Genomic DNA, 12,282 nt, shown 5'->3' on the forward strand with positions numbered 1-12,282 from the left:
CAGAGAGTTTTTGCATCAATTGGGAAGGAAATCTTGCAATATTTTTCAAACATGAACCTTCTGAAATCACTTACTGTTGGCTCTCGTATGAAGAATTGTGGTATCTGTGCATTTTGAAAACATTCATATTTTCAGATTGTAGCCGGCCGCTTCACCCAAAAAAGAGCGTTTAATGTGTGGGATGCTGCATGTGTGTTTCAAATGTTCCAAAATTTACATATTTAAGTATAACTAATGGCTCTTCCAACACAATAACTTTCAAACATCATGCTTCAGGATCGTCTTTGAAACATTTTACACATTTGGAGTTGTGGACTACCCTTGTCCACGTGACGGATATGAATGACACGATGTGCATTTGCATCTAGATCCTTATAATCTAATGACACACCAAACATTTACCTCCGAGTTTGTTGACACACTCCTTATGAGCCTTACGTGAATTGGAAGCATTCACCTGCTTCTTCAGTAACGCTTTGGTGTGAATAATATAATGACAACCTCGACATAGAACAACCACTGGCTCTTCATGTCGAAAATAGAAGGAGCCTTTGTGTACCTGACAGGAATGGAAGGAACGAGTGTTTCGAAAGGTTTTCTTTGCTTCTGGACATCCAAATATCAAGTGATGAATCGATCCTCCAATGGAAACCATCCCGGACAGGTCTATTTTGCATCGAGTACATTGGACAGAATCCATTCGTTGCACTGTACAAGCACACGTTTCCAAACTTTTTTGACATCCATTCAATCGATCATTTCCACATCTCAAACACGCTCTTCTTCGTCCATTATCAACCAATTGAAAAGGAATATTGATGTGTCTGCTGCACCAAATTCCTTCCTCTCTCACTTGATCTCGTTTCAATCTCTCACTCTCCCTTCTCCTCTCGACACAACGAAAACATCTTTTTGCTTTAACCTCTCCATTTGGTTGAACCATACCATCTCGTTCCCACAATTGAAGCATGTTGGAGCAAGTTCTACATTTGAACAAGGCAGCACTTTTCATGACTCGTTGCTGTTGTTTGGTGTTGACTGTTAATCGTGCTCGATCCTGTTGCCTGCAATTGGTGTAAAAATTCTTAACTAAATTATAAATTTTTACAGTTATGGTGTTGATATTTTTGAATGTTTCCTTAATATCAGCAGGAATTTCGGAATCTTCATTTTCCAACTTGCCAACCACTTCAAATGAGCTGTCTACAAGAACAGTATGACTGAAAAAATCATCGTCTCCCAAAGTGGCACGTAACGATGCCAGTTTTTCCACATTCTCCCTTCGTTCCTTGATACAGAATTGCCTGCTTCGAACCAACCATTCAAATCTCTCCTTAATTGTTGGTTTCATATTCTTCAATTTTGCTCCAAGTGCAAGGGTTACCACTTTGCCACTTTTAGGATCGGTTATGGTTGGAAGATCCGGTAAGAATCGTTGAGTCGTGGCAGTAAAGTGCCAAAATCCGCTCACTCCATTCACAACGTCCTTTTCAGTAAGGACATCCTTCTTCTTAGCAGCCTTTGACTCTTTGTCCGTAATTTTTTTCTTTTTTATCTGGCTGGGTGAGAGAGACGATAGATCGTTGTTTCTCTTTTTCAATTAAACGGGTGCTTCTTCAAGGATTTGCTCTTCCATTACGGACATTCTATTACCATCTCTATGGGTGAGAGAGACGACTGATCACTTTTGAACAGTTTGCGAGATGATGAGGAACAGTATGAATATCTACTAACGATAACCCGAGCAATACACTCAGAGACTTGAAAGTATATGGGAAGAGTGACCGAGTGGTTATGGTGCCAGATTCAGGTTCTGGTGGTTCGCGCCTCCCGGGTTCAAATCCCGGCTCTTTCAAAATTTTGATCTAATTTGTGTCACCGGCTCTTTCAAAATTTTTGATCTAATTTGTGTCACCGGCTCTTTCAAAATTTTTGATCTAATTTTTGTTAAAATTGATTTTTTGCTGTTGTGCTTTTCGTTTAAGTGCGTTCGTTTTTTTTCAAATTTTTCTTCCAATTCCAATCAAAACGAATCTCATTTTTTTTAAAACGAACGGCATTCAAATCCAATGAGGGGTGGAAGAAATCGCCCATCCTAGCACACAGCTAAAAATTTGATTGCATCTGGATAGTAATTTCCAGAGCGTTTTGGAAATGAGGATTTCTTGGGCGGGGAGGAGGTAGATTTTGGCGACTAACGACTGGCGATTTTCGCCAGGTGCAATTGGCGAGCACGCCAAATACCAAGCGTTGAATTGGCGAACTCGCCGGGTCCTCAATTTGAATTGGCGAACTCGCCACCCTTAAAAATGAATTTGGCGAATTTTCAAAAAAAAATATCTGAACATCAAAACGATGCTGATTTACGTCCGTAATTACATGCTTCTTTGAACTGCTTGCTCAACGAGCGGTTATTGAATTGGTTTAACGCGCCCCGTCTCAATCTTCCAGATGCTGGTGAAGGAGGAACATTGTTCTCTGGCTCTGACTCAGAGGATTGACTGTCCTCTGAGTCCTCGATGACTCGTTTTCTCTTGGTACTTCCGTTGCTTTTAGTACGTGGCTTCTTAGGTGTTTCAGATGCAAGTGCACTGTTGGATGGTGTTGTCGGAGAATCTATTTTGCTTGGTTGAAATTGTGTTGCAGTATGAGGTAAGTTGTGCTGGCTGCTATTTGTTGAGTTGACTTTCTCTTTTTCCTCTTGGTTATTCCCCGCATCATCAAGTAAGTCTTCTTCAAGATCCTCGTCTTCATCAAAATCCTCATCTTGTCCATCATTATCATCATCATCTCCTTCTTCATAATCCTCGTCCTCGTCCTCATCATAAGATCCTTCCAAATAAGTAACCACCTGCTGTCTTTCTTCGTTTTGAATGTTAGATACAAAGTTTTGGACAGCTTCAAGTGAAGTAGTTGTTGATTTCAAGCCTCTTGCTGTTGTGTCTGCAGGTCTAGAATCATATACATCCTTCTTTTGCTTCTTACGCTTATTTCTCCTTCCTTCAAACAGAAAAATCTGTTGACTGCCAAAAAATCTTCTTGAATCATCATAGTGGTCTCAATAAAAGCATTTCCGTTGTGAGTTGGAACAACAGTAGCATTCAATACCTCTTGCACATTAGTATACAACTCTCAGATATTACAATTAATATTTTATTATTCTCAACGGTAACAATAAAGTTTGGAGGCAATCACAACGATTGGATGATTTGGCTTTGAATTGGCATTGTAGTTTTTGTAATCAGCCAAGTGTGTAATTGGCGAATGGCGAATATGGTTGTGTATAATTGGCGAATTGCGATTATGGTAGTGTGTAATTGGCGACTGGCGTCTAACAGTAGTGTGTAATTGGCGGTTGGCGAAAATCGCCAGTCGCCAAAATGTACCAACTCTTGGGCGGGCTGGACTCGCTGAAGCGGCTGATTGCTAATAAAAAAATTTTTATTTTAAAAAAATGAAAAGCATTCGCCAACGTGGCCACTAACAAGTAAATTTGCTGCACGTTTCTCGCAAACAAGGCAACACAATTAATGCACCAAGAAGCATCGGCATTTCATTACCTCACACTAAAACCTAAAGAGTCGAAGAACTATTCATATCAATAATTTTCGAAATGTGATTAATTTTTGGATTTGAAACTCAGGTGACGTCGATGATGTCAAAGATTGGACCAAGTTTTGACTGCTGTGAAGAGTGGAGAGAAATACGCTTCCAATTTGGTTACTATTCACCTTGGTTTGGATGAGGATTGGGAGAAAACAAATTCGGTGGTGGCCCGTCTAATTCCAAAATCAACGTACACCTCGAATAATACACGTGAGTGGATAAATAAGAACATCAAGACGTCAGTTAAATATACATGGCTCCATCGTTGTACACTATGATCTACAATTTGAAAATTGCAGAATTAGATGCATTGTTGAATTCAGATTGTGAAACTCCTCACTTTGAATTTTTAAGATTTTATAGAATTGGAAAAAATTGGAGAATGAAGATGATTTCGAAAAGCTTGCACAAGAAGACAACAACGAAATGTAGATCATCATCAATATTCCATCTGGGTAAAAGATACTGAATGCGAAGAATATGCGTTCATGCAACTAAAGTCACCAACAATGATCATTCGGAATGTTTGACGTTGTAGTATTCCCAACCAAAACATCAAGCGTATTACATAATACCGAAGTGACAACTAATTCTTAGATTTATTGTTCAAACATTCCGTATTGAACGCAACAACATTGTGGAAAATGAAAAAAATTTTGGGATTGTTTGGTGGCTATTGTGGCTGGAGTTGCTGCAATTAAGCAGTATTTTTGCAACCGTACCATCCGGGGTAACAGCTGGATGGACGATTTCTCCCCTCCTAAGAGTATTAACTGCACAAACTGAAAATCCGACCACAAACGAATGAAGGGAAGTTGTGACAATGCATGGGGATGGACATGACACAGAGTTTGATTACGCCCCAGTTGACGAGAACGAAATCGTCACAAGAAAAGACCTTTATTCGTGGAAGCTAAAGAGAACAGGTCTCCGCACTCAAGTAATTCAGGACATTCAAGGGTTGGCATTAATGGTATCAGACGCAGCTAAATGTAAAGACAATCCTGATCAGACCATGTTTAAGAAAATGCCACTCAACTCACATCATCTGTTAGGATTCCAATTCGAAGGAAACATCTTCGAATTTCTCTGCCTCCCTTTCGTCTCGCTCCAGCGCCAATTATTTTCACAAAGATATTCAAGGACATAATCATTGTTTGGAGAAGGAACGGAATGATGGTTTATGTTTACATAGACGATACTGGCCTTCTCTCTACAAGAACTTTGGGACCATATTATGACCATAATTCTCGACCTAATGTTCCTAAAGGTTGGCTGCTTCAATAAGAAAAATGCATCCTCATAACCATTCACCGTCTCAGAAAGGATGTGTTGTGGTCCAAAAGAGAAGTTGGAAAGCATCTATGAGGATCAACAGAGGAGCCAAGTAGGATCTCGAAACTCTTCAGCAAAGTGTGCAAGAGAATATTGGAGTTTGTTTCGAATTAGATACACCAACCCCAATCGTCGTCAATTCAGCCCCTTCAAGCTTATGGAATTGCAAACTCCAACATTTTGGTTGGCAAATTCGATCAGACAGACGAAACACAGACTCATATCAACCAGAAGGAACTTCTAGCGGTCCTCTACTTTTTCCGTCATGCAGTTACCCTCAAAACACCTATTTCGAGTTCAGAGGAGACAACACAATACAGAGGAGTATATTTATCCAACACCAATATGTGATATTTCTACTAACTTGGATGACAGTATATACTATATCGCAGACATAACATTATATTGAAATAAAATGTTGAAAAGCCTTTGTCTCACAATACGTTCATTTTGACGTGGTCAAGAGTCCAAACAACCGTTGGTAATGCCTAACACCAACAATTCATTTCGTGTCATTAACACCCGTTTCCTAGACCTCAAAAGCAAAAGCCTCCTTGAAAATAGTTTTTGTTAATAACCGCTGCAAAAAAATGTTAAACTCCCTTCGAAAGCTGTTCTCCAACAAAAACCACAACAACCCTACCTCCTCACGATCGTCGGACGACAACAATAAGAATGAATCATCCTCTTCCGATAAAAGTAGCAAGAACGAACAAGTAATCATCATTCAAAATAACGTTGATCCCTATACTGATCCAGACTCGGCACCTCTCACGTCATTACAACGAAATCGGGAGGTATTGGTACGAAAAGTTTCAATGACTGCTTCCAATTTCTATTATCCCTACAATTATACATGCGGAACGTATGAATATCGTTTTGAATCTCGTTCGTTGGTGTTTGTGGTTCACTCAAATATGGATTTCAACGATATTGCTCCACCAGCTGTTGAAATTCATCAAGTATCTCTGATGATTGAATCATTGTCCACTCCTTTACATCAGGAAGAAAAGAATATTGAAAATACTGAAAATGAACCAATCTCATTGACGTTAACGGCCAACAACTACATGACAAAATGTAGTAAAGTTTCTCCTCATCTATTGAGAAGGATAATTTCCGAGATTGGACTTGATCAATTCATATTGTCAGAACGATCAGCATGGAATTGTTTGATGGATTATTTTAGAGTTTTTGGATATTTTCATTATGATCTGATCATGCACCGACGTGAATATATAGCTCAACAAATTTCATCACATTTTGGAAAAAATTGTTCTCTAAATTTAAGTGGAATGTATGATGTGGAATTTACTACCTATGACAGCACAAGAAACATGAATTTAAAATCATTGAAAGTTGCCATGTCATGGGAACAACAATCTTTAATCAAGTTAAAACAAACGAAAAGTAGAGTTGAAGGTCCGTATCGAGTTATTTTGGAATATAACGGACAAAAGTTGGAATATATTGAACAAGCAACTGAGAAGAACTCTTTATTGACCAATGAAAGAAATAGCAACAGCTCAAAAAGTACAAACATATCTGTGAAACCAATATATATCCACACAAGTGAAATATTATTTAATGATGAAGTGATTTTCAAGTGTACCTTTCCATCATACTATGAAAGTGTAGCATTCAAGAATTATTCACCTGGCATGCGAATTGAAATTGAACAACGACACGAGTCACATCCAAGCATCAAGTTCGCTCAAATCATTCTTGAAGAAGTCTTTGGATATAAATTTAATAATACTTGGAACCGATCGAATAGTGGCTTCAACAAAGACATACCAATCAACAACAACCCAATCGACGAAATGACTGTTGAAGAAGTTTGGACTTCATTCATGGAACATCATCAGTTCAGGGGCCTTTGTTCACTTTTTTCATTCTTCAATCCTTTGGAAAATGAATTCATGGCAATGAATTTTATGAAATTGGCAAAAGAAAAAGATTATGCTGTTGTACTGAGCGACATTTTCATTAAGATTACAGAGCAATAATTGGGTTTGACATTTCAATAACTAAATCTAGAATTTAGTATCAATTACAGTTGCTGAAGAACAATGATTTTTACAGGATCCCAAAAGCAACCATTGATAAAAAGAAGAATTCACTGGTCGAGCACGTCCTCCCTGGATCCTTGCATGAATGAATTCAGATGGAATACAATTTTGTTGATTTGTTTACAAGGAAATTAGTTGACAAGCCTTATATAATGAATTTTACCAGTCGTCAAGCCTTGATTCATACATAGTTAGGAATATTATACGAAACAATCTGTGAAATTACTTTTTATTCCTCCACTCGACAAGAAATTTCATTCCATCACCACAACTGCCTTCTTCTTTCAAGACATTCATTACGAATGGATGTTCCAACAAATCGTCCACACTTGCTCGTTGTTGTGCATTCTTTTTCAAACAACATGCTAAAAAATCCTTAAACACGCTACTCCATTGTTGTGGTTCTTTCAACGTGGGCGGTGGTTGAGTAGCAATGATAAACATGGCTCGCAACATGGGAAGGTCCATGAGTGGAGGTTCTCCTTCGGCCATTTCCAACGCCATAATTCCCAGTGACCATATATCCACTTTGGAATCATAGTTCACTCCACGAATAACTTCCTGTCAGATTGGTGGTTCATAATTTTCATGATGAATACACCCAACGAATTGACAAGTACTTACAGGCTAATTAGGGTTTACACAAAAATCCGAAATATTGCAAAAGGATTCAACAATTTTTGTGCCACGAACCATATCATACTTACTGCCATCCAATAAGGAGTTCCAACGACGGAATTTCTCGATCCATTTCTTCCAGTTCCTCCTTGAGGAGTTATTTCAGCACAAAAACCAAAGTCTCCCAATTTCACTTGTCCATTCTCTCCCAGTAAAATATTATCTGACTTGATATCACGATGAATCAATTGATGGTCATGAAGGAATTTCAACGATTTCAATACTTGACAGCAAACAAGAGCAATTTGTTGTTCCGTAAACCGACCTTTTTCTAAAATGACATCTGTCAGTTTACCTCCACTCATGAGTTCCATGACAATCCACAACTGTTGATCACGAATGTAAGACCCGACATATTTTACAATGTTTTCATGTTGACATGTGTGCATCACGGCAATTTCATTTTCCAACTTTTCCAATTTTGTAAATGTCGCCATATTCATCACCTTAATCGCTACTTTCATTCCAGATTTTTTATGAACAGCTCGATACACGACCGCTGTTGAACCTCGATCCAATTCGACCAAATTTGAGAATAATTTCGAAGGATCTTCCTGTGAAACGTAATCTGCAAGTGTTAACTTTTTTTTAGAAACAATTTCTAATTGTTTCGTTTCCTCAGGACGTTGAAAATCATTGGCTGATTTAAATGTAAAAATTCCAATTCCATAACCATTTAGATCGATTGTATATACAATATATACAGTAAGTGAAAGAATTTGAGAGAAACTCCATTCATCATATCCTTACCAGCTAAATTTAATATTTCTAACACTTCCTCTGGATGTTGACAAGTTTCAATTTTCGTGAGAGAACTCGAACGAAGTATCAATTCCCACTCGTGAGGAAGACCTGTAAAACCAGTCTTCTCGTCATATGGCGATCATTATTTCATGTTATATTCACACCAAATACATAAAGATGGTGTAGTTGTTACAGTTATTTAAACATTTCATTCACATGAACAGAATCATAATACATACCTCACTATTGTAATCCACATGAATATTATGTTTAAATTCAAAGGGTCTGGAAATGACAAAACCTTGAGGAATCTCATTCTTGTTGTCAAGAATTCTCTCATTCTTCGCTCGTGTATCCATGGATGCAGAATTGGTTAAAGGCGTGCCTTCCTCATACTCGACATATTCAACATTTGCATTGTCTTCTCCCAATATGGATTTCCATGAAGAAGGTACTCCTTTCAGCACATCTTGTTGAGGATCAGCACTGATGTGAATACATTGTTGAAAATCTGTTGGAGATGAAATTTCAACTGGAGCATGTTGTTGGTTGCTGGTATGGTTTGAGGGTGCGCCCTGTCTAGATTCTCGTGTTTTAAAAAGTCTCATGAAATGTTTTTTTTCAAAAATGAAAAACCGAAAATTTGGGAGATGGTGAAAAACTCTCATAATCAATGCACGAGAATAAGGACTTGGAACAAGCTAGAAATGATGAAAAATCAATCAGTTTCAACTCTACATTCGGTCGTTGTTAAGGTGGAAATGTGAACTTGAAAGCTGACATTGGAAACATGAATTAGCGCTCGTCAAAAAATTTCAAAAACTCGTCAAACGTTTAAAGTATGGATTCGTTGTTGAAGACACAAGTTGTATAGCGTCACGTGTTTACAGTTTTCAAGTGAGCAAGCTTTATTGTTCGAGCTTGGCCTTCATTTTCCTCAATTTTTTGAGCTTTCGTTTGTACTGTTTGAGAATTTCTCTTCGTTCTAAAAACTCGCTCTGTTTTGAAAAGTCTTGAACATAGGACTCTTCTTCCATGTCAATCATGGTTCCATAAAAACCACGATGTCTTCCCATAATCATGACAATGCAAATCATTACTTTGGAGAATGATGTCCAAAATGCGCAATATGCCAATGCAGATCCTTCCATGCCTACGGTGAGCCCAGAATTTGCAAAAGCACTAATGACTTCAAATAGAATGTAAAATAGTGAATAGTGTGCTGGATCATTCTTCAATTTGTCATTCTCAGCTATAGAAATTGCAAAAATGATAATAATCATCCACATGTTGTTTGTTGAGAGCATGGTTGTCAAATAAAACCAAAAATCTTTTACGCATTTAACCAGCAAATTCCAGAGCTTTTTTGCAAATCTTCTAGACTTGACAGGAAATGGAACTTGTGGAAGAGTAGCCTTGTCAAGTGGAGGTACCACTGATGAATAACTCGAAGATCTTAGATAGGGCTTCATGGTTGACAGAGAATATCCATAGACACTTTTCTCTTCTTCTTCCAATTCCTCCATAGCTTTTTGTTCTTCTTCTGAAGGTTCCTTTTGCAATTTGATATAAATGACTTCATCCTTTTGATCAACAGCAGAAATTAAACTCTTTCCATCCTCAACTTTTCCTAATTCCTTCACTGTTCCAACATCAATATCACTGCTAACAATTGAGTGAGTAGATTTGATTTTTCCCATTGGGGCTAGTTTTGGGTTGAAAGTAGAAAGTGTGGCTGTTTCGACCACGGATTTTTCTTCTTCATTCAAATATCGAACCATGTCAACAATCTTGTATGCGTTTTCTCGCAAGCTGCAAGCCATTTGAGGTTTGATACGCATCATGAGAGCATACGCTACCAAGGTGGGGTACGACAGTGTGAACAAATCAACGCTGTTAAAGCCTCCTGTTCGAGAACTCATGGGATGGAAAAATGCAACCAAAACTCTCGTAGAAATAGATTGGCCCACCAATCTTGGGCTGTTCCAGTCACTTGCAAGTGTTACTACAATACCAAATACTAACAATAGCAATGTAACAACGCCATAGATGGTGGTTTGAAGTCCAGGGAACACATATGGAGACAGATGGTGATGTTTTTCGAGAATGTACTTGAAAACCACCTTTCTCTTTGTGGAACATTTGTAGATGAGTACGAGAATGTATCGAAGAATGAGAGGGAACAATACGTTTCCAAGCATGACCAAAACTCCAACAGTGAAGCATATGGACCAATCATGAACAAAATTGCTCAAATTTTCATCAAGTAAGGTAAGGCCACAATTATTGAAGGCACTCACAGCAATAAAGAGTCCAAGCCAGAAGGGATCTTTTCCGTGCATGTACTTATCTTCATTGTAGTAGGTTGCAAAAACGCCTCCAAGAATAAAAAAGCCTATTGCAACAATTACCAACACCAAGATTGCTGTGACCACGGTCACCCAACACATGGCAGAGCATTCAACGTCTGTGAGAGGGAAAGGATCTCCATTGGGAACAAAAATATCCTTAATATTTTCCCACAAAGTGAGTGGTTTGATTGGTGGTGGCAGAGGTATTGAATTACTGCGCGGTAGTGGTTTTTCGTTTGTTGTTGAATCTTCTAATGAGATTAGCTCTTGGGAATTGCTAACTTCTCGCAATTCGACCATGGTTCCTTCTTGTTGTTGTTCTTTTTCCAATTGTCGTTTGATAAGTTCGGCTTCTCTCAATGCAAACATTCGCAGACGACAGCGTCGAATTTTCAGTAACGTTATAGGGAGACAAGTGAGCGTCAGTCCTCCACTGACAATTGCGAAAAACAGGCATACCTGAGATGAGACTGTGATATTGGTGATGGGTTGAGTTAAGAATCCAGACAGACATACACTAGCAAAGCTCATGACCAATGCATCAATGTACGGAATGTTAGTTTTAGGATTTGATAATTCCAAAATGTAGAAAATCGTTCCGAAAAAGAATCCACAAAATATAATATAAAAGATATGAATAGGTGCATAATTTCTATAGAGCCAAGGTCCTCGTGATTTCATTGATCCCGTCTCTAAATCTCTTTGACCTCTCTTGCAACCAAATGCGCACAAAAAGTTAAAACATTGGTCCATCACCGAGGCAAATCGTTCTCGCTTGTTCTCCTTTTCGTGAGTGTTATCGTCGACAATTTCATCCAAATTAATTTGCTTATTCCTAGTAGCTACTGTGGCTGTTGTGGGTTTATGGGTTTCAACATGATTATGATGTTGGCTGTTTCCGTTTGCCTGTATTTGTTGTTGTTGTTGTTGGTGTTGAGAAGAATTTGGGAAAGGTTCTTCAGAAAAGTTTACCCGTTTAGTTGTTGGTGTTGATAATGAACAGGGTGTTTCTACGTTATCTTTGTTTGAAGAGGTGGTAGTAGTAATTGTTGCGATGGCATGAGGAGGTGGTGCTTGTGATGATGAGATGTCTGTTGTTACCTGAAGTTCGGATGATTTTACTTGATCATCGGGAAGTACAATACTTTCGTTCGTTGCTTGTTGTTGGGTGTTATTTTCAACCTCCAGTGTCGTTGTTGGAGCTTCGTTGTTCATTGCTGCTGAATTGGTGAGCTCCCACGGACGATGATGGTGAACGTTGGTGGTAGTTACCGAGAGCGTTTTTTTTGTTCAAGGTTCTCGTTTGGGTGCTGTATTTTATTCGAGCCTCGTTTCCAAATGAGACAAAATAAACGGTTTTGTATCACTCTCTGATTGCGGTCGTATCAATAAATCTCGGTATATTCCAGAGATATCAGCTCAGTGAAAATCATTGTATTGTTTGAACATACACCAATTTGTGATACACAAAAGATAATTCGCCCATCTGTTGAAAG

General features: G+C 38.4%; 5 protein-coding genes across 5 annotated transcripts; 1 reads left to right on the forward strand and 4 right to left on the reverse strand.

Moving 5' to 3' along the window:
• Positions 1-379: 379 nt before the first annotated feature.
• On the reverse strand, positions 380-1,351 carry C9374_013722 (uncharacterized protein; the record flags this gene model as incomplete). The annotated part of the gene is made up of 1 exon (XM_044689630.1): positions 380-1,351. One exon carries the CDS (start codon positions 1,349-1,351, stop codon positions 380-382), a length of 972 nt encoding a protein of 323 aa, XP_044541786.1.
• A 996-nt stretch (positions 1,352-2,347) lies between these two features.
• C9374_013723 (uncharacterized protein) lies at positions 2,348-3,119 on the reverse strand (the record flags this gene model as incomplete). Its single annotated transcript, XM_044689631.1, has 2 exons — positions 2,348-3,038; positions 3,109-3,119. The coding sequence occupies 2 exons, from the start codon at positions 3,117-3,119 to the stop codon at positions 2,348-2,350; spliced, it is 702 nt and encodes a 233-aa protein (XP_044541787.1).
• A 2,412-nt stretch (positions 3,120-5,531) lies between these two features.
• On the forward strand, positions 5,532-6,950 carry C9374_013724 (uncharacterized protein; the record flags this gene model as incomplete). Its single annotated transcript, XM_044689632.1, has 1 exon — positions 5,532-6,950. One exon carries the CDS (start codon positions 5,532-5,534, stop codon positions 6,948-6,950), a length of 1,419 nt encoding a protein of 472 aa, XP_044541788.1.
• Positions 6,951-7,235: 285 nt separating this feature from the next.
• C9374_013725 (uncharacterized protein) lies at positions 7,236-9,043 on the reverse strand (the record flags this gene model as incomplete). Its single annotated transcript, XM_044689633.1, has 4 exons — positions 7,236-7,574; positions 7,721-8,331; positions 8,442-8,556; positions 8,675-9,043. The coding sequence occupies 4 exons, from the start codon at positions 9,041-9,043 to the stop codon at positions 7,236-7,238; spliced, it is 1,434 nt and encodes a 477-aa protein (XP_044541789.1).
• Positions 9,044-9,343: 300 nt separating this feature from the next.
• C9374_013726 (uncharacterized protein) lies at positions 9,344-12,001 on the reverse strand (the record flags this gene model as incomplete). Its single annotated transcript, XM_044689634.1, has 1 exon — positions 9,344-12,001. The coding sequence occupies one exon, from the start codon at positions 11,999-12,001 to the stop codon at positions 9,344-9,346; it is 2,658 nt and encodes an 885-aa protein (XP_044541790.1).
• Between the last annotated feature and the right edge of the window lie 281 nt (positions 12,002-12,282).

This window comes from Naegleria lovaniensis (genome assembly GCF_003324165.1).
Source record: "Naegleria lovaniensis strain ATCC 30569 chromosome Unknown tig072, whole genome shotgun sequence".
NCBI classification, from domain to species: Eukaryota; Heterolobosea; class Eutetramitea; order Acrasida; family Naegleriidae; genus Naegleria; species Naegleria lovaniensis.